The sequence below is a fragment of the Miniopterus natalensis genome, chromosome 2, assembly GCF_054644295.1.
Source record: "Miniopterus natalensis isolate mMinNat1 chromosome 2, mMinNat1.hap1, whole genome shotgun sequence".
In the NCBI taxonomy this organism is placed as follows: domain Eukaryota; kingdom Metazoa; phylum Chordata; class Mammalia; order Chiroptera; family Miniopteridae; genus Miniopterus; species Miniopterus natalensis.
In genome coordinates, this window is record NC_142082.1 from 34774152 (window position 1) to 34798070 (window position 23919).

General features: G+C 44.2%; 2 protein-coding genes across 5 annotated transcripts in view; one reads left to right on the forward strand and one right to left on the reverse strand.

Annotated features, from left to right (window-relative positions):
* The window catches only part of GGACT (gamma-glutamylamine cyclotransferase), a 38950-nt gene extending 26139 nt beyond the window's left edge, over positions 1–12811 (forward strand). For all 3 annotated transcript variants that reach the window (XM_087814255.1, XM_087814254.1, XM_016203843.2), the window contains exon 3: positions 12251–12811. In XM_087814255.1, coding sequence (XP_087670381.1) covers positions 12251–12721 — 471 coding nt within the window. In that variant the 3' untranslated portion in view covers positions 12722–12811. The remainder of the gene's footprint in view (positions 1–12250) is intronic.
* The window catches only part of PCCA (propionyl-CoA carboxylase subunit alpha), a 336620-nt gene that overhangs the window by 16241 nt on the left and 296460 nt on the right, over positions 1–23919 (reverse strand). For both annotated transcript variants that reach the window (XM_087814252.1, XM_087814253.1), the window contains 4 exons: positions 17283–17360; positions 13782–14703; positions 11371–11442; positions 9100–9213 (listed from right to left, as the gene is read on the reverse strand). In XM_087814252.1, coding sequence (XP_087670378.1) covers positions 14635–14703; positions 17283–17360 — 147 coding nt within the window. In that variant the 3' untranslated portion in view covers positions 9100–9213; positions 11371–11442; positions 13782–14634. The remainder of the gene's footprint in view (positions 1–9099; positions 9214–11370; positions 11443–13781; positions 14704–17282; positions 17361–23919) is intronic.

The following is a 23919-nucleotide window of genomic DNA, read 5'->3' on the forward strand; positions in this document are numbered from 1 at the left end:
ATATTAACAGTGAGCAATCTGAAAAGAATACTTAGAAATAAACTTAACCAAGGAGGTGAAAGACTTACACTCTGAAAACTACAAAACGTTGAAAGAAATTCAATAAATGGAATCACATCTTATGTTCGTGCCTTGGAAGACTTAATGTTAATTCTTATCAAAATTCCCAACTGCATTTTTTTTGCAGAAATAGAAAAATCTATCCTGAAGTTTCTATATAATTTCAAGGGACTCCAAATAAGCAAAGCAATTTTGAAAATGGACAACAAAGTTAGAGAGGTCTCATACTTCCTGATTTCAAAACTTACTGCAAAACTACAGCAACCAAAACAGTGTATTACTGACAATAAAGACAGATATATAGACCAATGGAAGACAGCCCAGAAATAAACCCTTGGAAAATTGCCAAATTATTTTTTATTAAGGTGCCAATGGGGGAAAGACAGTTTTTTCAACAGTTGGGGAACCGGATATCCACATGCAAAAGAATGAAGTTGGACCCTTACATTACACCATATACAAAAATGAACTCAAAATGGACCGAAGACCTAAACGTAAGAACAAAAACTATAAAGCTCAGGAGAAAACACAGGGCAAAAGCTTCATGACACTGGATTTGGCAATGATTTCTTAGATATGACAGCAAAATCATAGACAACAAAGATAAAAATTAATTGGGTGAAATCAAAATTTCCACGTAGCAAAGGATACAAATCAATGGCGTAAAATGGCAACCTACAGAATGGGAGAAACAGCTGCAAATCATATACCTGATTAGAGGTTAATACCTGAAAATACAGAGAACACCTAAAACTTAACAATGAAAAAATAATCTAATTAAAAAATGGGCAAAGGACTTGAGTAGATATTTCTCCAAGATAGATATGCAAATGACCAATAAGTACATGAAAAAGATACTCAACATCAATAACCATTATCGAAATGCAAATCAAAACCACAGTGAAGTACTACCACCTCACACCAGTTAGGATAGCCATTATTTAAGTGCTGGTAAGGATGTGGAGAGATTGGAATCCTTGTGCACTGTACATGGGAATGTAAAATGGAGCTGCTGTTATGGAAAACAGTATAGAGGTTCCTCAAAAACTTAAATACAGAAATACCTTATGGTCTATCAATCCCATTTCTGTGTATATACCCAAAGGAACTGAACGCAGGGGCTTGAATATGTATTTGTACACTCATGTTCATAGCATTACTGCAATAGGTGGAAGCAACCCACATGTCCATTGATAGATGGATTAACAAAATGTGGGATATAAAAACAACGGCATATTATTCAGCCTTAAATAATTTAGGGAGGAAATTCCGTCACATGCTACAACATGGATGAACCTTGAAAACATTATGCTAAGTGAAATAAGCCACAAAAGGACAAATACTGTGATTTTAATATGAGGTACCTAAGTAGTCAAATTCATAGAAGCAAAGTAGCATTGGCATGCTGGGGAAGGGAAAATGGGGGGTTACTGTTTAATGCGTACAGAGTTTCAGTTTTGCAAAGTGAAGAGAGTTCTGGAGATGGATGATGGTGATGGTTGTAATAATGATATGAATGTACTTAACACTACTGAAGTGTACACTTAAAAATGGTTCATATGGGGATTTATGGTCAAGATGTTGGAATAGGGAAACACTGTGCTCGTCTCTTCCCATGACCACATCAAAATTACAACTATATTTATAGAACCATCATTGAGAACCACCTGAAGACTAGCTGAACAGATGTCCTATAACCAAAGATATAAGGAAGAAACCACCATGAGACTGGTAAGAGTCATGGAGAAAAGAACAGGCAGGTCCCACACTCAAGATGTGGCAATTGAGAATCACGAGGGACAGCTCAGCTGTGAAAGTCCCCCTTGAGGAGTGAGGGGTCTTAGCCCCACACCCAGCTCCCCAACCTGGGACACCAGTGCCAAGAAGAGGAGTCCCAGGCATTTCTCTTAAGGGGCCCGCACAGGAACTCACTTGCTCACAATTTTCCAGCATTGGGGCAAAAGCTCAAAAAGTACCAGGGACATAGAGAAAAACTGAATTAACTACCTTCAGAGAGAGGGCTGGAGAGGCAGGAGTCAGGTCAGCTCTTTTCAGGGACAGAAGCACTGGCAGGCACCATTGCTCCTTTGTTGAGCCCTTCTCACACGCAGCCAACAGGCAGGTGCCAAATCTGAGCTTTCCCGTTAACCTGGATACCACTCTTCACCCTACCTTGGTGATTCCCCGAGACCCAGGCCCCACATCTCACACGCCTAGCCTGAGCCACTTCCAGAGGCTTTTCCACACAAGGGGCCTGCCGTGACCCAGACATTCCTAAACTCTTTCAAAGGGCCACAGATCCCAAACAAGCAGTGGCAGGCCTTGACATGCTCTTTATCTATTGCTGAGTGGCCTTAAGCCCAGCACAAATGGTGACTGGACTCAGCTTGCACTGTAACTCCCATCAGGTGGCCCCAAGCCTATGATAAACTGCCACCGGTGTTGGTTTTGCACATAGCTTCAACTAAACAGCCACAAATAGGGCACATATTGTGGCTGGCCTTGCCTCACATTGCCATGCCCATTAAAGGGTCCCAAGCCTGGCACTAGTAGCAACTGGCTTTGGTTTACAGCATACCATCTACCAAGTGCCTCTAAGCCCAGCACAAGTGGAAACCAACCACAGATCACTTTGGAGCTCCCACCAGGCAGCCACAAGCAGGGCACAAATGGAGGCTGACCTTGGCTTGCAACAGATCTCCTCCCAGGAGCCTCTAAAACCAACCAGTTCCAGACCACACCAGAGCACCACCCAACCAACTCTACAAATGACACACCCAAAGGGCAGATGAGGCAGCAGAACTGTGTAAAAATGACTCCCTACCTGTGGGGTTAGCCCCTGCACAACAGTTTATCCACTATAGTCACAGCCAGCTCTCACAGCCAGTCAGGCTGAATGTCAATCTCACCCATTGATGTGCCAATAATCAAGGCTCAACTACAATAGGATGGCACACACAGCCCACACAAGGGACACTCCTGGAGCATCTGGCTCAGGTGAAAAGGGAGACTGGCATTGGGCCTCACAAGGCGCCTATTACGTAAGGTTACTCTGCAGACTGGGAGAAGTAGCAGATCTACCTGATATGTAGAAACAAGCAGGGAGTCAGCCAAAATGAGGAGACAAAGAAACATGTCCCAAATAAAAGAACAGGATAAAACTCCAGAAAAAGAACTAAAAAAAATGGAGACAAGCAATCTACCAGATACAGAGTTCAAAACATTGGTTATAAGGATGCTTAATGAACTTAGGGGGAAGAATAGAGTAACTCAGTGAGAACTTATATAAATAGAAACTATACAAAAGAACCAGTCAAAAATGAAGAATGCAATACCTGAAATGATGAATACATTAGAGGGAATCAACAACTGATTAGATAAAGCAGAGGACTGAATCAACAATCTGGAAGACAAGGTAGTGGAAAACATCCAATTGGAACAACAAAAAGAAAAATGATATTTAAAAAACAAGGATAGTTTAAGGGACCTCTGGGACAACATTAAGTGTAGCAACATTCACATCATAGGAGTAACAGATGGAAGAGAGAGAAAGGGATTGAAAATCTATTTAAAGAAATAATGGCTAAAAACTTCCCTATCCTGGTGAGGGAAAAAGATACACAAGTCCAAGAAGCACAGACAGTCCCAAACAAGATGAACCCAAGGAGGCCAATAGCAAGATACATCATAATTAAAATGCCAAAAGTTAAAGACAGAGAATAGAATCTTAAAAGTAGCAAGAGAAAAAAGCAGTTAGTTACGTACAAGTGAGTCCCCATAACATAGTCAGCTGATTTCTCAACACAAACTTTGCAGGCTGGGAGGGAGTGGCATGAAACATGTAAAGTGATGAAGAGCAAAGACCTACAACCAAGATTACTCTGTCCAACAAGGCTGCCATTTAGAATCGAAGGAGAGAGAAGAATTTCCCAGACAAGAAAAGGCTAAAGGAACTCATTGACCACTAAACTAGTATTACGAGAAATATTAAAGGGACTTCTTTAGAAAAGATAAAAAATATAGGAAAGAAAAAAATTCTCACTAACAAAGACAAATACTTAATAAAAGCAGGGAGTCAACCAACTATAAAACTAGTACAAAGATTGAAAGAAGTAGGAAGATCATGTGTACTTGATAAATTAAGGGATAGATCATCCAGACAAAATCAACAAGGAAAGAGTGGCCTTAAATCACACATTATTCCAGATGGATTTAATTGATATTTTTAGAGCATTTTATCCCAAAGCAGCAGATTATACATTGTTTTCAAGTGCACATGGAACATTTTCCAAGAAAGACCATATGTAAGGCCATAAAACAAGTCTCAATAAACTTAAGACTGAAGTAGTATCAAGCATCTTTTTCAAACACAATGGCAGGAAACTAGAATCAGTTGCAAGAAGAAAACTGAAAAACATACAAACATGTAGAGGCTAAATAACATGCTACTCAATAATGAATGGGTTAACAGTGAGATTAAGGACGATGTCAAAAGATACTTTGAGACAAATGAAAATGAAAATACAGCACCCAAAATCTGTGGGACATAGCCAAAACATTTCTAAGAGGGAAATGTGTAGCAATAGAGGACTGCAAGAAACAAGAAAAATCTTAATCTAACCTTACCCCTAAAGAAACTAGAAAGGGAAAAAACAAAGCCAAAAGTGAGTAGAAGGAAGGAAATAATAAAGATCAGACCATAAAAATAAATGAGATTCTAAAAAAATCAGTAGCAAAGATCAATGAAACCAAGAGCTGGTTCTTTGAAAAAATCAACAAAATTGATAAACCTTTAGCCAGACTCATCAAGAAAAAAATGGCCCAAATAAATAAAATGATAAATAAAAGTGACAACTGACATCACAAATACAAAGGATTATAAGGAAATACTACAAACAGTTACATGCCAACAAATTGGACAACCTGGAAGTAATGGATAAATTCCTAGAAACATACAATCTCCCAAGACTGAATCAAGAAGAAACAGTAAATCTGTACAGATAATTTTTAACAGAATCGAAATCAGTAATCGAAAACCTCCTAACAAACAAACAGTCCTGGATCAAATGGCTTTACAGGTGAATTTTACCAAACATTCAAAGAATTAACATTTATCCTTCTCAAACTATTCAAAAAAATTCAAGAGGAGGGAAAACTCCCAACCTCATTTTACGAAGCTAGCATTGCCCTAATTCCAAAACCAGATAAAAACACTACAAAGAAAGAAAATTATAGGCCAATATCCCTGATGAACATAGATGTTAAAATCCTCAACAAAATATTAGCAAACTGGGTCCAGCAACAGATTAAAGAGATTATACACCACGATCAAGTGGAATTTATTCCTGGGATGCAAGACTGGTTCAATATCTGTAAATCAATTAATGTGATACACCACATAAACAAAATTAAGGATAAAAATCATATGATCATACCAATAGATGCAGAAAAAGCATTTGACAAAATTCAACATCCAATTTTGATAATAACTCTCAACAAAGTGGGGATAGAGGGATCATACCTCAACATAATAAGGGCCATGTATGACAAACCCTCAGCTAACATTTTACTCAACAGTGAAAAACTGGAAGCTTTTTCTTTAAGATCAGGAACAAGGATTCCACTTTCACCACTTTTATTCAGCATAGTACTAGAAGTCCTAGCCATGTCAATCAGATAAGAAAAAGATATAAAAGGCTTCCCAATTGGTAAGAAAGAAGTAAAACTGACATTATTTGCAGATGATATGATACTATATATAACCCTAAAGAAACCACCAAAAAGCTATTAGAACTAATAAGTGAATTCAGTAAAGTAGCAGTATACAAAATTAATATTCAGAAATCAGCTGTATTTTTATATACCAGTAATGAACTATTAGAAGGAGAAATTAAGAAAACAATCCCACTTACAATTGCATAAACAACAACAACAAAACACACCCAGGAATAGATTTAACCAAGGAAGTAAAAGACCTGTACCCAGAAAACTATAAGACACTGAAGAAGATACAAATAAATGGAAGCATAAACCATGCTCATGGACAGGAAGATTTACCATTGTTAAAATATCCATACTACCCAAAGCAATATACAGTCTCAGTGCAATTCCTATGAAAATACCAATGGCATTTTTCACAGAACTAGAATAAATATTCCTAAAATTTATATGACACCACAAAAGAACCTGAATAGCCAAAGCAGTCTTGAGAAAGAAAAACAAAGTTGGAGGTATCACACTACTTGATATCAAACTACTATACTATAAGGCTAGAGTAATCAAAACAGCATGGTACTGGCAAAAAAACACACATAGATCGATGGAACAGAATGGAGAGCCCAGAAATAAACCAATGCCTATATAATCAATCTATGACAAAGGAGGCAAGAACATACACTGGGGTAAAGATAGTCTATTCAATAAATGGTGTTGGGAAAATTGGACAGATACATGCAAAAAAAAGAAAGAAAAAGAAACTAGACCACCTTCTTACACCATACACAAGACTAAACTCAAAATGGGTTAAAGACTTAGGGCAAGGGAAAAAAAGAAAAGAAACAAATGGGACTACATCAAACTAAAAAGTTTTTGCACAGCAAAGGAAACCAACAAAATGAAATGGAAGAAGATATTTGCCAATGATACATCCAGTAAGGGATTATTATGCAAAATATATAAGGAACTCATATAACACCACCAAAAAACCCAAACAATCGAATTTAAAAAAGGCAGAGGACCTGAACAGATATTTCTCCAAAGAGGACATACAGATGGTCAATAGACATATGAAAAGATGCTCAACATCATTAATCATCTAGGAGATGCAAATAAAAACCAAAAGACATCACCTCACACCTGTCAGAATGGCTGTCATCAGTAAATCAACAAACAAGTGTTGATGAGGCTGTGGAGAAGAGGCCACTCAAGTACACTGCTGGTGGGACTAACTTGGTGTAACCACTGTGGAAAACAGTATGGAGCCCTGTGAAGGGCTGGGAGCTACAGTGGCGGGTTCCCCAGGGAACAGACTCAGGAGGAACAGGCTCCTTTATCTCTAACACCCTAAATGCCACTCCAATGACTCGGAAAGACAAAAGATAGGAGGGAAACAAAATTCTAGAAAACAGAAATGAGTGGTTACTGACTTGGCAGCCTGGAGTAACTAGAAACCTACATCCCTAAATGGTGAGGAGCCAGCGATAAACTACTTGACTGGTGCCGAGAATGCAGAAAAGTTTGGCACATGCGGCAGGAGCAGAAGAGAGGCTGAGCAAGAGGCATGGTACCGGGAACTCCAGGCCCAGTTGAGGGTGGGGGTGAGGGGGCACCTTGAATATGGAGATCAAGGGAAAGTCTCATATCTACAGATTCTGTTATACGGGGGCCCATCAAAACTGTCCCCAGAGCCCTCACACAAGGCCTGCCAGGCACCAGTCTCCCTCCTCTCACCCAGAGTTCAGTTTCCTATATGGTGTCTTTTCTTCTTCTTTTAATCCTCACCCAATGATAAGTTTATTGATTTTTTAGAAAGAGAGGAAAGGTGTGGGGGAGAGAATCATCGATGTGAGAAACATCAATTGGTTGCCTCCGGTATGTGCCACAACCAGGGATTGAACCCAACCTAGGTATGAGCCCTGACCAGAAGTCACACCCACAACCTTTTTGGTGTATGAGATGACGCTCCAACCAACTAAGCACCTGGCTGGGACTGTTGTCTCACTTTGTAATATGAAAAGTCAGGCAAGGATTACTGAGACCTTTGAAGAAAACCTTTTAAAGAAGCACATACTAAAACAAAGAGGAATTTAAGAGAAATACAGACATTGCAGGGAAAGATGAAAACTTAAAAAACAAAAAAAACAAACTCATGATAACATCTTCCCAAAGATGATGAGAGATGGTATTATGCTGTGAACAAACAGGATGCTAACAAAATGAGAGAACAAGAAAAAGATCTTGGAAATAAATATGACAAAAATATTTAAAAATTGAGAAAAACTGGACAATAAAGTAGAATATAAAGAGCATAGTAGAAGATTAATGCAACATCTGACTACTAGAGATCCAGAAACAGAACAGAAGGCAAGCTGGGGAAGAAAATGCCCCATGATCCAAGATAATGAGTTTTCAGGTGGAAATTCCTGGCACAATGAATGGAAAAAAACAAACCCATACGAAGACACATCCTTATAGAGTCTCAGAATCCAAGGGAGACAGGAGGACCTTAAGGGCCTCCAGAGAGAGAAGCTCAAGTCCTATAACAAGGACTGTGGGTTCCAGAGTCCCTGGACTTCCCAGCAAGAACTTGAGGAATTAGAAGACAAAGAAGAAGTGCCTTTACAGTTCTGAAGTTACTTATTTCTAGAATTCTCTGCCCAGCCACACTGTTAGCACCTTGCTGATTGGTCACAAGATAAATTAATGTAAGTACAGACACGAGTTAAGTAATTTTAAACACCTTGCTGACCAAAGTAGCTGGACTCACTGGTGAGTTCTGGCTTGAAATAGCTGGTCAGCAAGGGTGTAAAATAGTAAGCCTCAGTGAAATGAGTCAACCAAGAAGGGGCCATGGGGCCTAGGGGCAGGGCTCAGGAAAACCTGGGGTGGCATGGAGGGATGCCCCCGATGTCTCTCCATGCAGTACCCAGGCTGGAGCAGAACAGCTTCCGGGAGCCAAGGCTGCAGGGAAAAATGGAACTGATGGGTGGTCAAGGCTGAAAGGATTCTTACAGAGCTTTCAGAAAATGTGAGGCCAAATTACTGTCAGAGAAACTTGAGCAAAGAGCGGGGAGGAAAAGGCCAAAGCTGTTTTTCCAAGAAAAACAAAAAGTTGTCCAAGAAAGGAAATTAATCATAGTACACTTTGTGCCTTATCTGAGAACAGTGTTTACATAGTTCTAATGCTGAATATGGATTTGACCAAAACTGAGGTGTGAGTCTGTTGGAGGAACATGGGGCAGAGACTGTGTGTGTTTGAGGCATGGGTGGAGAGAGCTTCTGCAGCAATAATAACCCTGCAAACACAGAACGCAGGCTTACCAAGCGTGCAGGAATGGGCATTGACTCATGCAGCCAGCACAACAATCCTCCGAAGCGTGTGGTATTATTCCTTTACAGCCGAGGAAGCCGAGGCACAGAGGTGAAGCACTTTGCCTAAATTCACAGATAAAAATTGGCAGAGCCAGGATTTCAACCCAGGCAAGCTGGTTCTAAAACCTGTGCTTTAAACTGCTACGCTCAGCTGCTTTTGGGGTACAAAGGCAAGACATGACTTAAAACATCAGGAAATAGTATAAATAACCAACAATATGGAGATAAATACCAAATGCAACAGTTAAAGGCTTAAAAGTATTGCTTCAAGGGAGTGGTAAAGGGTAGGGAATTTCATTTTTCTTGTAAAGTTATTTGACTTTTACACTATGGACATATGGTACTTTAAAAAACTTAACAAGCCCTGGCTGGTGTGGCTCAGTTGGTTAGAGCATCAGCCCATGCACTGAAAGGTGGTGGGTTCAAATCAGGTCACATACCCAGATTTCGGGTTGGATCCCCAGTCAGGGTGGGTAGGGGAAGCAACCAATCAATGTTTCTCTCTCCCTCTCGCTCTCCAAAAATCAATTAAAAAAACCACAACAAATATGTCGTCAGGCGATGATTAAAACTAAAAATAATAAAATGTTAAAAAAAAACCTTATGGAAAGAGGGAAAAGGCTGGGGCACCAGCGATGAAGAGGCTGGGTCTCCAATTCTGACTGGTTTGCCCCGATGTGCAGCCTTAGTCGTCCTCACCAACCTGAGACCCAGCTCCGTAGGACTAGATGGTTTACAGGTTCTCTTTCAGCTCTTCACATTTTGGCAGTGAAGACAAGCAGTGATTTGGAGAACACGTACCATAAAGAGAGCCAGTCAGGGTGACGTGATAGGACTGGAGGACTGGGTAGGTGCTGTTTCAGGCCAGCTGTTCAGGGAGGCATCTAAGGGGCAGGAGCCAAGTGGTTGAGGGAGTAGTGGCTGCAAAGGCCCCAGGGTGGGCAGGCATCATTCCAAGGGTGGCTAGAGGAAGATGAGGGGCAACAAGCTAGCTGCACCAACCGCGCAAGTCACGGAGTTCGCAGCCGAAACTGACTGGGACTATGAGGGTATAAGCTGGAGGGAACAAGACACCAGCCGATTAGGGGGTTGGGGGACAGTGCTTGGATGAGGGTGGTAGAAGTGAAGCGGGTGAGAAGCTGCAGCTCCTGGGTGCATCCTGGAAGAGTAGGCAGGATGCAGGTGCAGGGAACAGAAGTCAGGGATGGCTCCTTCCAAACGTCTGGTCTACGGGCTACTGCAAAGTCAAATCCACCATCCTCTTGGCGCTTGTCTTTCTGGATCAGTCCTCAGGCTACCTCTCTGTAAACAGTCCCCACTGTCCCTGTCCCTGTGTGGGTGGGCCCAAGGTTCTCCCCTGCTGCACTGTCTGCCTTTTCTCTCCAGTCTCTCCCTCTTCCCACTGTCCCCGCCACAGCAGTTCTGCCACCTGCAGCTCCAGAGCACCTCCACCTCCCTCCTCTCTGCACCTCTGATTCCAGGCTCTTGATTCACTTCTTGACCTCCCATACTTGAGGCACGCCTCCCCCTCAAGCCCCACAACCCTAATCTGTCCTTCCACCCTTGTCACAGTAACCAGACCAGAGTTCCCATCAGGTCCCTGTCCTCCTTGAGGTATCCCAGTGTTGTCAAATGCCTGGAATACATGTGCCTGCCAGCTTTCCCAGCGCCATGCCTTTCCAAGTACAATTGCCTGAAACCCATGGAACTCCTGACATTCTGTAGGCTGGTGACTGAGACCAGGGCAGCGGAGGTGGTGGGGGGATGAGCAGAAGTCCTGTTGGGACTGCCCATCCTCCCCAGGTGCCCTGAAGAGATGGGGCAAGCTGGGGTGAGACCCCCAGACCAGGCCTCGTTGGCTGAGGAGAAAGTGGAAGACCTGTAAATTAAGCGTGACTTCTCCATGGGCCACTTCACCATGCGATGCATGTCCGGGGTGTGTCACCCTCCAAGCCTTTCTGGCTGGCTGGAGGCTGCCACTGGCAAATGGGCGCATCCTTTGTCTTCCTGCGCAGGGTGTCTCGTTTCCAAGGCCTGTCTTACAGAAGCCCGCTGTCACTGCATCGCACTGGGCAAGTAGGGCCGTGAAATGCCAGGCTCTGACGAGGCCCCCCGCTCAACTCTGATTTCCATTTCTGTCTGAGTCACTTTTACACAAATTACCTTTGTTGATTACATAACAGTCTGTGGCCCAGACCCAAGCAAGCAGTAAATATTTACCATCACACTGGAGCCAAGGTCACTTTGGTGAGTCACGGTGAGTCACAGGGAAGCATCATTACCCTCCAGGACCTTGAAAAAGGAACGAGAAGCGTGCTTTGCTGGGTCATGCTGTCAGGACTAGAATGTAAATTTAGTACTGAAACCTGAATTATCTCTTGTAGCCCACTGTAACAGTGACTATTTTATACATACACACACACACTCATTCACTCTCACTTATACTTGCTGATTCTTTTTTTTCTTAATATTTATTGTGTAATTTTACTTTTCTCACCCAAGGAGTGAGGATATTTTTCCATTGGTTTTTAGAGAGAAAGTGGAAGGGAGGGGGAGGGGAAGAAGAGAGAGAGAGACATCCATGTGAGAGAGAGACATCAATTGGTTGCCTCCACACTCACCCCAACTGGGAGTGGGGACTGAACCTGCAACCCAGGTACATGCCCTTGAAGGGAGCCTAACAGAGACCATACATATGCAGGCGGATGCTCCAACCACTGAGCCACGCCAGCCAGGGCTATTGTGTAATTTTTAAAGTCCCTTTAAAATGACTGAAAACTAGCTGCTCTGAAAAACAGCAGGGCTTGATCCCAGGACAGGCTGTCTCCATCTGGCAAGTGTGTTCTCACAATGAGTGCCTTTCCTCAGAAAATGACTACAAAGGGTCGGTGATGTTTCCTGGAACCTCAGAACCCACCACATGACGGTCAAGAACAGTGGACTATGGGCTGTGCTGGGGGTTGGGAGCAGCTGCTCCAGCAGGAACAGGAAATACTCTCTGGCCCTTCCCAGACAAGGTTCCAACCCCAACTGAGACCAAAGCTCCTGCCTGTTTCTCTGACACGTACGTCTACCAGTCTGCTTCCTCTCTCCTCTGCAGTCTCTGGCCCGTATGGCCGAAGTGTTCGTGTACGGGACGCTGAAGCAAGGCCAGCCCAACCATAAGGTCCTGCTGGACCGCACCAATGGCAGCGCGACCTTCCAGGGCCGGGGCCATACGGTGGAGCCGTACCCCTTGGTGATCGCTGGAGAACATAACATTCCGCATATGCTGAACCTGTCGGGGCGAGGCCACTGTGTGGTTGGCGAGATCTATGCTGTGGACGAGCAGATGCTGCGCTTCCTCGATGAGTTCGAAGGCTGCCCAGACATGTACCAGCGCACCCAGGTGAGGGTTGCGGTTCTGGAGTGGGAAGACTCTGAGGAGCCTCCGGCTGCTGAAAGGACCCTGCAGTGCTTCGTGTACACCACGGCCAACTACCCTCCAGAGTGGGTCCAGCTCCCATACCTCGACAATTACGACTCTGAGGGGGCACATGGGCTTCGCTATAATCCACGGGAAAACAGATAAAAACCCGAGGAATGCTCACCAGCCAGAGGACAGATAGAGCCCTGATGATTGTAAGATTAACTCAGCTTGGTCTGCACGCACTAAATGCAAAGGCCTAATGATGCTCTTTGAAACAAATATTTGTAAAACTCAATCTGCGGAAAAAGAAATACTCCTTTTTAATGGCAGCTAATTTCCCAGATAATTTGACATACAGATTACAAGATTGTGCCCTGAAATCTATCTGTCCAATATTGCTTTATTGCTTGCTGCTTAAAGAGCACCATGGCCTTGAATGTATTGGATATGAAAATTTTAGGATTTTAATTCCCCTAAATGACATTTCAAGAACTCGTATGTTATCATACTTTTCTTCTTTGTCTGCTTTGCTTTAATCTGAAGATAACATTTAAAATGAATGTTAAGACTCTGGGTTGCACCTAGATGTTAGCAGCCCTACTCTATTGATTTTGACCTATAGCACCAAGAAAAAAATTTTTAAGCTGATCTTGGAAGTCTCAGTGTAATAAAAGAAACTCAAGAAAAACATGCTGTGTTTTAGAGTAGTTTTGGAGTATATATAACATTGTTCTTCACAAGCTTCAGATCAAGCTAATTCAAGAAGGGATTATTATTATTAAAGATGATCATTTAAAATTAAACTAGATGTTTTAGTAAATCAAATATAAAAGTGTTAGTGCTATTTTTGGTCCTTTTCTTGGGTCTACTTATTTGGTAGAAGGTTCTTTTCATTCTAATCTAGCAAAATAATGAGCACCCACTTGCTGGCAGACACAGCTGAACACCCTGATTTCAGAAGGAAGCTCACCCCAGCCCAGAGCCCAGTGGCGAGGCACTCTCCCTGCTTCCCAAGAGAGCGGCATTCGGGGGTGGGCCTTTTGGAGAAGAACCAACACGTTAGTAATTTGTCCTTCAGGCCTGACAGAAAGCTTAGCTTCCACATACAAACAGCACTTAAAATAATTTTAGCAAGGCACGAAGCACCAATTACTACCCACCTCCATCTGAGGATCTGTCAGTGCAGATTCCAATCAGTGCGTGACTGCCTCTGCTTACTTACCAGCAAAGTATGGAATGTATTCTGAGAATTCCAGAACCGAATGAAAATGCAGCTGCTGATCCTCAGAAACCTCACTCTCCTTTGGGAGAAAGCACTTCCTCTTCATTTTAATGGTACACTGTGATGACTGCATGTGGCACAAAAAACATCATTATTTTTAGCTTTTTTTTCTTAACTGGAAACTTGCTTCATGAAGACACAAAAAGGCAAGGATGGGTGCCCCACCCACTACAGTTGGGGTGAGGGAGTCCCGTGGGATGGAGAGGAGGGACAGTGCGAGTCACCTCTCCGAGTGATGCCCCCGGGGACCCAGCAGACCCAGTACTTACCCAGTAGAGCCACAAAGGAGGGATTCCACAAGCATCTGTGCTGTCCGGGCTTGAGAAGTTACAGATAACCACAAATGGGGGTTAGGTCTTCAACCAGAATTACAAGGTGGCAAATGCTAATTTAATAAAACTGAAGACCATGAGTTGGGATTTATATAAATGTTTTAAAGGATCACAATGAAATGCTATTATTTAAAGTCTACTGGCACAGCCCATAGCCTCCTATGTACAATGTCTTCATTCAGAAAAAGGGCAAACTAATATTTAGACAAATGCTCAGTTTTATTGATTTAACTTTGACACTAGGAAATCTCACAGCAGAATCATATGTACAAGTATATCAATAAAAATTTCCATTGGTGATTTTTTGGCAGAATGTTGGTTTTGACTATATGTGGAATAAATATGACCATGTAAAATCTGCTGCACAGGGGTGTCCCTGCAAAATGCTTGAATAAACTAAGTGAAAGAATAATATAAATGGCCAATTAAATTGGGCGACGGCTGAAAGGCTATAAAATACTTCATTGCAGTTCCACAAGCAGATCTCCTTCTCCAACTGTGTCCCCAGCTTTACAATGCACTGATTTCACCTTGAATTTAAAAAAAAAAAAAAGGGGGGAGTGAGGATGATTAACTAGACCAGGAGGGAGCAATCTCATCCGTTTCTGGAAGTGGAGAGACGACCTGGCAGGCTTGGAGCACAGGAACACTCAGCTCTCGCAGTCAGAGGGGACCTCATGCTCAGGGACGTCCTCGTGCAGCACTGTGACTCACCACCTTCCCCTCCCTGCTCTCCTGTCCTTGTCTTACAAGTCACCTCGAATTGGGTGCACACAGGGGTCTAGGCAGCACCCTAAGAGCCACAAATGTTGATCCTGGATAAGCTCTCAACACCCAGCCCTCACAATCTCTGCAGTTTTAGGCTGTAGAAATGGTCTCTGAGAGTTAATAGTGTATTAGTTTAGTGCATAAAAAACCCCAAAACAAAACACAATTATACAAGAGTCCAAACAGGTACTAATTAACAGGAGAAACTCCCTAGCCTGATTGGAAACTTCCTTCAGAAGGGAAATGAAATGCTCAGAAGACTGGGGCTGCAGGGATAGCACTTGGAGGTGTGATGTGAAACAAGCACTGAGCTCCCACGATGTTGCTACTGTGCCCTTTCATTCCACTCGTTTCTCCCAGTTCTCATCAGGTTTGCCTTCCCAAATTGTGTTCAGACTTCAAGCAAGTGGGTAGGGGGTTGGAGCAGGGAAAAGATAGTGATTTGACTTCTTGGAGTTTCTTGCTTGGGTGAGAAAGTGAACAATGGGTTGAAACTAATAAGTGGCACATAGGAACACCAGCGACAGCAGGTTTGGTGCCCCCGGCCTGTGTCCTGAAGCTCCGCCATGAGCCAGAGGGCTCGAAGGGCCTCCTTCTTCCCTTGAATTCCAGCCCAAGTCTTTCAGGCCGGTGTGAACCTGTGCGATGACTACTTCAAAGGCCTTGTTCAGCAGGTGCTATTTGCACTGAAGTGGCTGCTTTTTATGATCTGAAACCTCCGGCGTTTATATAGGCTGTATTTTTCATGATGCTGCGATTTCTAGAGTGGAGGACCTGTTTCCATTGTGAACCTTTTCTCTGGGGGGAAAATGGCCTCCCAGGTAAGAACCACCAGCCCCTCAGCTCCCCAGGGCCTGGTCCTTTGGGCTGGGGCTCCAGCCATTCCTGGTGCGCCCTGCCGGGGGGTAGGAGAAATGGGATGAGTAGGAAGGACTCCAGCTAATAGGGGTCAGGCCACAGAACACATTTGCCCAGAGCCCATCAACACCCTGAAAGCAGCTCTAGACACTAATGACCAGGGAGCAGCTAAGCCTACACCATGACACCCAGGCCAGGAAGACGTAAAACACCCTGACAGGCACAGGCCCCATGCTCCTTCAGGGAGCTGTGACCAAGTCCATTTCTGCACTAGTACCTCAGTCCAGCAACATGGGCCCTTGACACGCATCTGACATACATACATTCAGCACCCCCCAAAATGAGGCCAAGTTCTCATCACGGATGGAAATCTCATGATGCTAATGCAGTATCAATCTCAATCTCAAGGAACAAATATAAAAATTTTAAAGGAGCAGAAACCAACATTTTCTTGTTCACCCTGTAAAAAGTAATCATATAGAAAGCAGGATCCCTAAAAAAAACCACCCACGAAATCATGCCTTTCTCTTCCAGCTCCACGGAGACGGGTCATGGCTGTCTGCAGCACCTCTCCAACCTGGCCCCCACCCTCCCAGCTGGGCCTCGCCTGGGGTCCTCCTCAGCATGTTCTCTGAGCATCGTTTCATTTCTTTTTGGGGTGACGAATAAACGCTCTGTCTCCTTGCAGATTTCACCGTGAGCTGACAGTACCTCTCTGCCAGGGCACCACTGTCCCCAAGGCTGGATCTCCTCTTCCAGGTGTGGCCACAAATGCAGGACACGGCCAGCCCACACTGCCGCCCTCCCCCGCCCAGCCTCGCTCCAGTCTTCTAAAGCAATGTCCTCCAGAAAAGGATCATTCTTCTACGACTGGTGTCTTTTTAGTTATAGAAAGGATAATGAAGTTACCGCTTTAAAGGACTTTTCTATTTTCTTCAAGGAGAAAATACATTTATGAAATTTTAGTCTTCTTAAACTTCAGTACTTATACATCATCTCCTTCTTTCTCCCTAAATCGTTAAGGCTCACATGCATATAAGGGGCTTTCAGCTCCTCTCGATCTAAAACTGAATTGTTCTCTTTGCGGATAAATTATCTTGAAGAGTTACATTAATTTTTGCAATCTCTAAAACCATTTCCCGCTGTGTCACCTAAGTCTCAGATAACTATCTGCCTCTAAGACAGATGTAAACATTAAAAATTAAAGACCCCTTAATTTGAAAGGCATTAAGGTGAAGCACAATTGTGCTTTGACTACCGGAATGTTATGCAGACTCACGGGAGGCCTGCTCTCCAGGGGGCAGGGACACACCCACACAGGGCGGAAAGAGCTCCCAACGAATGTCCTGGTCTGCAGGAGGGAGACGTGGGGAGAGATCATGCCTGTGGTCCCTTTCAGGCCTAACAGTCCCAAGATTCAAAGGTAGAAGTTCTGCTTCCTGTCACAGGGCTGGTGTGGGCTGGTGGGAACTTGGGGACATACCTTGCCAGTTTTCCCAGCTGTCATACTGTTCTGCATTTTCATGGCTTCGATCACACATATTTCCTGACCTTCTGCTACCTGGAAAATGAATAAAAATGGACAGAAGTTGTACGAGCATTCTGATTTTACAACAATGTTCAGGAGTGAAGATATTAAGAGATTCTTTGTCAAATGTGCTGAAATTTGATACAAACGGTAGCAACAACCTCTGATAAATACTTCAAATCCCAAGTTCATCTTTGGGGGACAGCAGAGAAAGGCCTTGACCTGCGAAGCTGAATCTGTCTGCTTCCCACTTATTTGCAATGAATTGGCAAATCTCTACAGATAGAAAGATGTGTGGTTTCCAGGGGCTGAGGAAAAGGGGGGCGATTGCTGATGGATGGGTACAAAGTTTCCTTTGGGGGCAGGGTGTAAAAATGTTCTAAGATTGACTGTGGTGATGGTTGCACAACTCGGTGAATAGACTAAAGCCACTGAAGGGCGCACTTAAAAGGAATGAATTGTATGTGAATTTTATCTCAGTAAAGCTGTTATAAAAAAATGGAGTTTCTCTCCACAGCCCTGGAGAGGTGGGAACAACAGCCAAACATCCGGGCCACAGGGACCACTGGCCCAAACCTTCCAGTGCAGGGAGTGATTTCCAGAGCTGTGCCCATTCCTTGCAAGGACACCAGGAGCTCCCACAGGCATGGCTCGAGGGGCTCCAGCTTGGTATTCTGATGTTTGCCTGCCGTTATGAAGGAAATCTAGGCTGAGCTGGGTATAAACCCCCTGGGGTTAAACCTGGGCCTTCTACCCAGGATTCAGCTGTGACTAAAAGCCATTCTATTTATTTTTTTCTCCGCCCTTGATGGGTAAGCACCCGTGAGCTGGGCTGGATTTTTCTCCTATCCTTCTGAAAAAGGGCCTCCCAGTCTTTGAAATGGAAGCCTTGAGTTTCCTAGGGCAACCGGCTGAGGGGTACTGGTGGGTGTCTGTCGTGGGGCTCCTGGACACTCACACCACTGCGGCTATGCTTGTCCAGTGGCGCAGAAGCACATTGAGAATGTTCTTTCCTGAAATCCCCAGATGATCTCCAAGCCCCCCACGGCCCCCCGTGGGGCACAAGCTGTCTTGCTGGCAGTAGGGACTGCCTGAGCCCTACGCATTCCTTTCCTCCGCTGATCAGGTGGTGGGCTGCTTTTTCCTGGCACAGAAGCGTAGGAAGAGAGGGGATGCCAAAGCTTCGGTGCTGGCGCAGAGGAGACTGTGCCGCGGAGCCGGGCCTGAAGCCCTGTGCGGCTGCCCTTTCTGATTCGTTGTCACCTGGCATCGGCACCTCATGGACGGTGAAGAATCAGCTCGAGTGGGCTGTTCCCTCCAACTTACTGTTCTTCAGAACGCAGAGGAGGGGAGTGAGGGCAGCTCAGGGGCAAGGCAGAGGCCCCAGTCAGGGTGTCAACAGCTACTCCCTCAAGGTGTCATTTCAGAGCCCTTCGCATCAGGCAAGATGGGGAAGGGCAAGTTCCCCAGAGTAGCACCTGCCATTTAGCTTCAGACACAAAACCCTGGTGGAGCCAGACCACGGCTTCTGAGACAGAACTGAGAGTCAGAGCTGACCTCAGGAAACAGCACCCCAACCCAAGGACTGGGCATTCCAGCAACAGGGCTCAGGTAGCTTTCTGGGAAATAGATCTGAAAAACAACAATGGGAATTCCATCCAAAAATTAGTAGTCAGCTCTCCACCTCGGGGCTCTGGTAGTTCTCTCCTTCACAGAGGGACGAGTGCCCACTCACCACGGGGCCTATGAGTATCTGCCTCCCCCGCCCCACCGAGCCAGGCTTCCTCAGCTGGCTTGCTCAGAGCCCCGTCTCCCCATCCTGGGCCCCGTGGGCTTCTCTTAGGCGGGCACAACCTTGCCCCTCTGCAGCGGCTCAGCCTACTGCTTGGCATCTGCCTGCAGGAGCACCCCTCACTGCTTCTTTATAGGAACTTCAAGTAAGTGAACTCAAAGTTAATGCAAATATGAAAAAGAAATGAATCGGGATTTCCAATGATCACCCCAAGGGAGCCCAGGCCAACCGGACCACAATGCCCTTAGGGAACTCATGGCAGGCCAGAGGGTCTGGGCCACGGCCCTACTCCAGGCTCCAGCGGGACACACTGGAGGTCAGGTCAGAGTCTGCTCGAGCCTGGGGCAATGGAGACAGACAAGTTTATGAGGCCTACTAACAACCTTTCTTAGCCAGCTCTGGGTGCTTGCAGCATGGGTGATTTGTGACATAAATACAGGTACCTGCAAGTGGTGGGTCCCCAATTGTTAATCAGAAAAACAAAACCTCTGATTTAGCCAGAGGTCCTCAGGAGAGGTGGGAAAGTCCCAAGTTTGCAACATTCCCTTCGCTCTGATTGTATCACCCTGGTGGTTTGATTAACAGGACTTCACAGAAAGTGCCTCTGGGTCTGGCGTGACTGCTCTTCTGCCCGCCCCGCCCCACAGCGCTGCCCTGACGCAGAATTCAACCCGGCAGCTTCCTCTTCACGCCTGTTTTCTCTCCCTGGTGTCCACTGGTCTCTACTTGTATTACTTAGCTATAGACGGAAATTAATCCTCTCTCTGTTCACTTACAGCAATCTGCTGTGTCGTCTGTTTTCAGTCATTTGTCCCTAAAAGAGAAAGAACCCTTGGAAGTTGTTTCTTTACCCCACAGAATAGTGAGATAAGTTTCAGTCCATAGAATCTTTTTATACCTGCACACATGAACTTGATCTTAGTTCGTTATTTCATTCCTCAAAAATCCAAGTCAGGGAAGCAACGCAGTACAAACCACACAGCAGAGAATGCAGAGGGGGCTGTAACTAGGGGTTCCCGTCCCAACACCACCAAGAGGGCACTACACAGGCCTCTCACCTCAACTTGGAAGGCCCTTGTCCAGAGGTGCCTGCCCCTCCCGTACCCTCCCTGAGCTCGGGTACGCAGCCGTGTACCTTCTGGACTCCCCATGTGCTCGGAAAGCCCAGACATTAATTGAGTGAGCAGAGGCCACGTAAACGTTCAGTTTCCACCAGACAGCTCACATATGAGGGCCCTGCCCTGAAGGAGCCGTGTGCGCACACTTCTCTCGCACTTTTGTGAATCATCTGATAAAGACTTAGTGATTGTGACAGGACGTCTCCAACGCTGGGCTTACAAAATGGTCACAAGCCCCACAAGTCTTTTTGATAATCCTAATCAGCCTGATGTACTTCTCCGCTCCCTGTCTAATTGCTGTAAAGTTTGGAGGCCTGAATCCTGTATCTTTCACCCAGCTTATTGCGTCCCCTCCTCTGACATGAGGTCAAGGTTCACATTCACATCCGATTATCAGAAGGCACTCATTAGGCAGGAGCCGGCCTTGTCCCAAAATGAGTAAGCTGGAGAGAAACTCGGCCCATTTACTCAGCAGATTTCAGCATGTTTAGGAGGCCTGAATGTCGCCGGCGCTGCTCTGTGCTGAAGAGGCTCAGACATCTCCAGCTGATGATTAATTGTGAGTGATGGGAAATAAAATCCAGTAAAGCCAGCTGCTTGCCATGGTCGGCAAAATGACTCTAATGGATATAGGCTGCCAATTTTCCAGTTTTACTGGCAAGTCTTCCAAGTGTAATTAAGGGAAGTTATAAATGATATGGAAATCTATCAAGTTCCATTTATTTTCAGAGGACTCTTTCCCCAGAGACTTTTATCTTCAATTAAAGCCCCCAATAGCCTTCTACCAAGTTCCTTTCACTTCTTCCCCGAAGATGAAAAGACACAGAACCTTCTGCTGCACATGTCGCTCTTGGAAAACATGTTAAGACTGGGACACATTCGGCAACTTGTATCATTCAGACCCACTGCAAACGCAGGAAGAAAGCTCAAAGGAAGTGCAGGAAGAGAAAGAAAAGAGAAAGGGGGAAAGACCTCCACCAAACATAAAAGGAAGCCCCCAAAAGTACAGACTTGAAAGCTGCGCTCAATACCAGATATTCATCAGAAGGAGGTGTAGCTCACTAATGTTATTTGATTTGGAATAAAAGCATGAAAATGATGGCAAAGGCCTAAAATTGGAGATGTAAAGGATGGCTGCACAGTATTCCATTTCTCAATTTCATCCTTCAGAGCCACAAAATGGGGGTGATACAGTGACGGGATGAGATTTACAGTAACAGCTGTGGTCTTCCCACACAAGGGAGGCCCTTCTAATGGGCCAAGGTCTGTTTCGAACAGACGGGAGTAACAAAACAAGGTTCCCTATTAGGAGTGTGCAGCCATATTTCTGATAAAGAAAATGATTATGGGAGTCGGATTTCCTTTAAGACGGCCCCTCCCCTCTTTTGTCGTCCAAAACCAGGGCCGATTTTAAAGGTGTTATCCTTTAAATATAGGCAAGAGGACAGAAACGGCATGGCGGGGCTTTCCCCCGTAAGCCCCCTCTCTAGCAACTGTAAAGAATGCATAGGAAACTGTGCCAGTGGCATATGGCTTTCTACTGTGCTAAACATTCATACAAAAGACAGGTTCATCAGTCATTGGAGTATCTGGATAAAAAATTAGCTCCTGATGGATGGTATTTTGAGCTTACCTGCTGCTAGTACATTACCAGAGAAACACAGGTTTTGAAACCCACATGACATTAGAAACTGCAGACCATGAAATACGACACATGCAGGAGCACATAATGTACGCCAGATTATACAAAATAATAAATAAGCTATTTAAACCCTCTGCCTAAAATTGGGCCCGCTGCAAGGAACCCTGGGTCATTTCTACGCAGGCCAATTAATGCACAGCATCTGCTGTATAGAAGCAGGGCACGAAGCACTTCCGAATGATTTCAGCAATTAAAAGAAAACTGTTTCCTGCCTGTTCAGACAGCAACTGTTTCAATGCAAGAGTGAGCACCAAATCACTGCGTGCAGCTGAAAAATTAAGTCCCCTTTTTGGGGAAGAAGGGTGGGTGGGAGGAAGAATTTTTATGGAAAAAGGAGCCTTCTTTTGTTGTCCTACATTGTGTGTTTTTCTGCCAAATTAAACAGAAGGCTCGGAGGGCTTACCGGCCTGCTGCAGTCTCCCCTTCTGCTGCACTGGGCCCCCCGAAAGCACGGATCAATATCAACCCTGCTGACGCCTCCACAAAAGTGAAAATCCTTCAATTACATTTTTAAAGGCAGTTCTACTTAGAACACAGGTGCCTGAATGCAATGCATTTTAAAGCCCTTAGATCTGAAGAAAGACAAAGTTAACAGCCACAGGAAAAAGGCATCTCAGATTTGGTTAAAAGGCACTGCTAGAATCTGATTATGATAACTTCCTCTTTCTGAGCTAGTAAGATAGGCTGTTAAATATCCCCTGATATTTCCCAAAGAAGAAATGTGCATTCCCATCCCAACATCTTCATGTAAACAGGGAGGGAGAGGACACCCCAGGAGATTGTGCAGTATTTAAGCAATAACAGAACAAACCATCATCAAATTACAAAGAGAGAGAAGGAAGGTGACATAAATGCCGCCAAACCCCTTATCCCCAGTGTAAGGCCTCCTTTAATGGGTTTGTGCAACAGCCACCTAACTCAGGAGGGCATGAGCAAGGAGAAGTAACACTCAACCAAGGCAGAAGGCTCTGAGGGACCACAGGCCCACCCTCCGCCCGTGCGCCCCGCTGTAGCTCCCCCTTGGAATTGTGCAGTGGGTCTCAAAGCAGGGAGCTGAAAGGCTTGGGCAAAGAATACAGAGTTGTGGCCAATATTAAACAAGTCCAGTTTTTCTTAAAGTTCCTTAAAATGAAGAAAAATATTACACCTGACTGCCCTTCAAGTTAGCTCAAAACTGGAGCCAAAGCCTCTAGTTACAAAAAGAATTAAAATTGATGTCATTTACAATATCTTTAAGAAATCAATCTGGATCCACTACCTCTGTGAAGTGGGCTGGTTAAAGGATTCAGAGCAACGATTTTATTTTTTTTGCAAAAGGGTAAGAAAGGATATTTTGAATCTTGGTAAGGTTGAGAACTGTCATCTTAAAAAATGTTTAAAACAAAGATAATATCCCCTATAATCCCAAGTAGGTCATTCCTTGAAAAAATAACTCAAATGCCAAATTTGCAGAAGACTCTCCTACAATATTTAATTTACTGATTAATCTATAAAAACATTTTATCTTATATTGATATTATCATTAAGTTGTAAAATTCCCAAATTGTTACCTCCAACAAAAATTACCCCTAATGTTTAAAAGTAAATGTTACCTGGGAAAGATTAAAAGGCTAAATTCTGGATAGTGGTTACCTCTGAAGAAGGCAGGGTAAGAATTTGATTGGAGAGAGCTCACAGGGCAAATTTACTGCATAAGCAGTGTTTTGGTGTTAAATAAAATGGGAAGCAAATATGGTAAATTAGGTGAGCAGAGAGCTTAGAAGTACTCATACTAGTCTTTATAACTTTTAGTATGTGTGTACTGTTTCATATTTTAAAGTTTAAAATGTTAAATAATGAATTATTATCAATCTATACATGCTTTGGAATACAATCTGGGGTTTGGGTGAAAATCTGGCACCTTATCAAATAAACTGCTTGAATAACTACTGCTATAAAATATGTAAATTTAATTATTGCAATTATTTCCTGATTGTAAAT